The sequence below is a fragment of the Arachis duranensis genome, chromosome 4, assembly GCF_000817695.3.
Source record: "Arachis duranensis cultivar V14167 chromosome 4, aradu.V14167.gnm2.J7QH, whole genome shotgun sequence".
Taxonomy (NCBI): domain Eukaryota; kingdom Viridiplantae; phylum Streptophyta; class Magnoliopsida; order Fabales; family Fabaceae; genus Arachis; species Arachis duranensis.
The window spans coordinates 81,585,787-81,589,820 of record NC_029775.3 but is presented as its reverse complement, the minus strand read 5'-3'; the positions used below and the strand labels follow the sequence as shown (position 1 = coordinate 81,589,820).

The 4,034-nt window shown below is 37.7% G+C and overlaps 1 protein-coding gene across 2 annotated transcripts; it reads left to right on the top strand.

Moving 5' to 3' along the window:
* Window positions 1-242: 242 nt before the first annotated feature.
* On the top strand, window positions 243-3,279 carry LOC107484531 (nuclear pore complex protein NUP85-like). Of its 2 annotated transcripts, XM_016105088.3 has the most exons (6): window positions 243-667; window positions 1,228-1,334; window positions 1,519-1,590; window positions 1,689-1,745; window positions 2,047-2,166; window positions 3,078-3,279. In XM_016105088.3, the coding sequence occupies exons 3-6, from the start codon at window positions 1,552-1,554 to the stop codon at window positions 3,201-3,203; spliced, it is 342 nt and encodes a 113-aa protein (XP_015960574.1). In that variant the 5' UTR covers window positions 243-667; window positions 1,228-1,334; window positions 1,519-1,551; the 3' UTR covers window positions 3,204-3,279. The 2 variants fall into 2 exon arrangements, with proteins under 2 accessions (XP_015960574.1, XP_015960575.1); XM_016105089.3 differs by lacking the exon at window positions 1,228-1,334.
* The last annotated feature ends 755 nt before the right edge of the window (window positions 3,280-4,034 follow it).

Sequence of the window (4,034 nt, the reverse complement as noted above, 5' to 3'; positions counted from 1 at the left end):
ATTTAACTTTAACTCTAAAATTCCTAAAAAAAAACCCTAATTCCCCAATCCACATAAATCAAAACACAACGCACGCACACGTTCAAAAAAGGATGGAAACGAGAAACAGGGGGGAGCTCGAGGGGGAAGAAGAAGGGAAGGAGAGGGAGAAGAGCGTGCCGGCGTCGCGCCCAGCTCATTGCCGTGGAGCTGTCACCGCTCTCATCACGGGCCGTCGCTCGTTGTCGCTGCTGGGTTATTCGTCACCGCTACTGCAGACAAGAAAAGAAAGAGAGAAAGCCAGCGCGAGAGAAGAGGAGGAGGGCCGCTGTCTCGCGCCGTCACTGTCACGCCTTGTTGTCGCAGCTATGGAGACCGCCACCGTTGTTGGAATCGCTAACTGAGGAGAAAGGGAGAGCGACGCTGAGAGAGATTGACGGAAGCCAGTGAAGCGTGTGAGAGAAGGGGAGCCGATTTCCGTCACCGCCACCGCACCCAGTCGCCACCGGTGGAGCTCGCTGTCCCTGGAGGTGAATCGGTGTCGCGTCCTTGCTGCCAGGGCCACCAGCGCTACTGCTACTCCTCAAATTCGGCCTCCTTTCCTTTGGGGGTTTCTGCCGCAAATTCCACCCCCAACATCACCATCCTTCTTGTATTCATCATTTCTTTGCTTCATCCAATATTTTCGGTAATCCGCATGTTATTTCTGTTATACTTCCCAATGTTGTTTAAATCATTTGAAAGTTCTAATTTTGCTACTTTATTCAGTTGTATGTATTGGTGTTGTTTGATTGGTTGTGTGTCCCTTTGATGATCTTGCTTGGTGTATTGTAGTATTTTCTGTTTCTTGATTCTCAATGAAAAATGAAAGCTTGACAATTTCCTTTCTCAATTAGCTGTTAAGGTCTAGTTTGATATGATAAACATAGTTGAATCTGTTTTTACTCTTTGTTGAGTTGTGTTGAGTTGAGTTCAGCTTAATTATGTTATGCTTGGTTGCCAATGATTACGTAGCTGGTTTCAAGTCTGGATAATTAAGGAGGATTTTAGATGAGATTGGAGGAGGATAAGTTATCAGAGAGAAAGAAGCAATAGCACATGTTGAAGAAAAATATGTTGTTCAGATGGTTTTATGTATTTTCTTGGAGTAGAAACAAAATGATAAATTTCCCTCCAGAAAATGTTAATTTTTTGTTACACATATTTCAAAACTGATGCAAGTGTTTTATTTTTTGTTTCTTAATACAGGTATTATGGACATATCTTTGTTAAATGTGCTCTCCAATGGCATATCCTCATTTTTGCATCCATCATTTTCAGAATTGACCAAAAAAAAGTTGTATCAAATTTAACATGTATGGATTTCAGAATGTGTTTTATTAATTCATTGTACTAAAGTTGAACATAAAGATATATCTGTAAAAAGGCAGAAACCACAGAACACCAAAAGGCTGCCTTCATACTATATATCTTATAGTTTTGTGTTTAACCAATTACGCTCAGGCTAGAGAAGTATAAATATCAAATTTGTTTGTATAGGTGCTTGAGGATGACCCTAGATATTGGCAAGTGATGTCATCTGCACTCTCAGTTGGTTGGCTTGATATTGTGGTTAGTAAAAAGCTAATGTATTTCTTTCATTTTCTTCTTCACATATATTGTTTCCTTGTAAATAAATACTGCATGTTGAAGTTGGCTTTTATGTACAGGTGAAAATGTTGCGGTTGCATGGATCTTATCAACTAGATCAGCTTAGTAATCGTGAGGTTGGCATCAAATCATGAACATAATATTATATATGATTACTTGTATTGGTTGTATATAGGGATGTGTCTTTTAGATATATGCAGAGAGATTGAAAATCATTATTTTGTTTGTGTACTTTTTTATCCTATCCTTTTTATATTATGGATCTGTTAGCCTTGTAATATCTTAATAATGTTTCTTCTTTTACAACCCCCCAATAAATAAAAATCCTGGAATTGTTTTATATGAAGCTGATGCTGTTGCTACTATATCACATATTTATTACTGTATCTGATTTTCTGCCATCATCTGATTACTCAGTTAGAGAATGGGCTTGTGGAGGCAGTTGCTGTTCTTATTTCCAAAATGCTCCGCCTATGTCATGAATCTACCAATGGAAAATTAGGTGAACTCTTTAAATCCAAGCCTGACTTCATCAAGGTATATTCCAATGCTGCTATAGAGAACTACTTTTATGTTTGCTTTTAGACACATTTATTCTTGTGATCTTTGTAATTCCATTTTAGGACTTGTAGATATATGCTTGAACATGATAGTTATGGATGCCACACAATGTGTTCCTTACCTAGAATGTCAACATGAAACACTTACTTAGTTATTAAGTTTTAAAAAATAAAGCTATAGTAGGATGACACAAATTCTCACATTTAAATTCCAATAGAATTTTTTTTTTGTTGAATTTGTATCTCAATGAGAGCTATAACTAGGTAGGCTTTTATCATTCACTTTCTAGCTTCGACCTTTTTCTTTGGAAGGAGGGTTAGAAATGGCTTGCTAAGCAACAATGAGTTTGTAGAGAAAAAAACTTGGGTTTAATTCACAGTTAATGCATTGTCATAATTAGTTGCCACCGAAGAGATTTCATTAATTTGTTAAATACTTCCTCCATTAAGATTTTGTGGTTATTTGTAAGGAACTAAGGATTTCATATTATATTCATGAGCAAAAATTATTTTAGGTAATTTTATTTGTTGAATTGGAAACTCATGTATGTTTTTGTTCCAATGTGAATCAATTCTTTTCTCCTTGTTAAGTGCATGTAAGGATTCAACTTATCATTTTGACCGGTATATCATGCCATTAATTATGTGACTCTCTTCAGCCTTATGTATGGAGTTGAAGATCCATCAATTGCAGGGATGGTTTTAGATAGTCCATTCTCTGATTTGGTTGATTTGATGATGAAACTTGTAGATACATATAAAGTTCGTCTTCCAAAGTTCACTATGAGTATATATAGTTGTTTTTATACTTATAACTAATGCTGAATCAAAATTTGGTAACAGTTTTACTATTGTTAAGCTGATTTTGTTTGATTTTTAATGTTGTAGGTAAAGTTTGCAATCCAATACATGCGAAGAGCAATTCAAAAGCTTTTGGGTTGCACTGAAGAAAATCTAGAAGAAGGGAAAGGGTGCTGCCTAATTGTTCTATTCTCATACTTGGATTTTGGATGAGATGGAATGAGTCTTATAATGACTTTAGTTATCTACATGTAATATTTTGATGTCTTGTGTACTTTTTGAAACGAGATTTTACGTGTTATTACATGAAATAACGTTATAGTCACGGTTTTAAAGAGGGGTGACCATAGAGGCTATGGTCACGATGAAAACCGTGACCATAGACAAGGCTATGGTCACGGTTTTAAGGAGGGGTGACCATAGAGGCTATGGCCACGGTGAAAAACCGTGACCATAGATAGGGCTATGGTCACGGTTTTAAGGAGGGGGTGACCATAGAGTCTATGGCCACGGTGAAAAACCGTGACCATAGATAAGACTATGGTCACGGTTTAAGGAGGGGTGACCATAGAGCTATGACCATGGTGAAAACCGTGACCATAGATAAGGCTATGGTCACGGTTTTAAAGAAGGGTGACCATAGAAGCTATGGTCACGGTGAAAACCGTGACCATAGATAAGGCTATGGTCACGGTTTTCAAGAGGGGTGACCATAGAGGCTATGGTCACGGTGAAAACCGTGACCATAGATAAGGCTATGGTCACGGTTTTTACACGTGACCATAGATTAATCTATGGTCACGATAAAAAAACGTGGCCTAAAGTGTCAGATTTTGAAAATTGAAACCGTGACCATAAAAATCGTGACCATAGATAAAAAAACCGTGACCATAGACCTATGGCCACGAGAGAATAGACCACGGTAAAAAACCGTGACCATAGGTCCAAAACCGTGACCATAGATCTATGGTCACCCTTTTTCCTAGCTATGGTCACGGTTTTTTACCGTGACCATAGACCTTTTTTTTTGTAGTGGCTCTTTAG

Excerpts from the sequence above, each read along its gene's own strand:
- LOC107484531 (XM_016105089.3), top strand. The coding sequence starts at position 1,552 with ATGTCATCTGCACTCTCAGTTGGTTGGCTTGATATTGTG. Across the intron at positions 1,591-1,688 it reads TTGGTTGGCTTGATATTGTG|GTGAAAATGTTGCGGTTGCA; the intron begins GTTAGTAAAAAG and ends TTTTATGTACAG. Across the intron at positions 2,167-3,077 it reads CCAAGCCTGACTTCATCAAG|GTAAAGTTTGCAATCCAATA; the intron begins GTATATTCCAAT and ends TTAATGTTGTAG.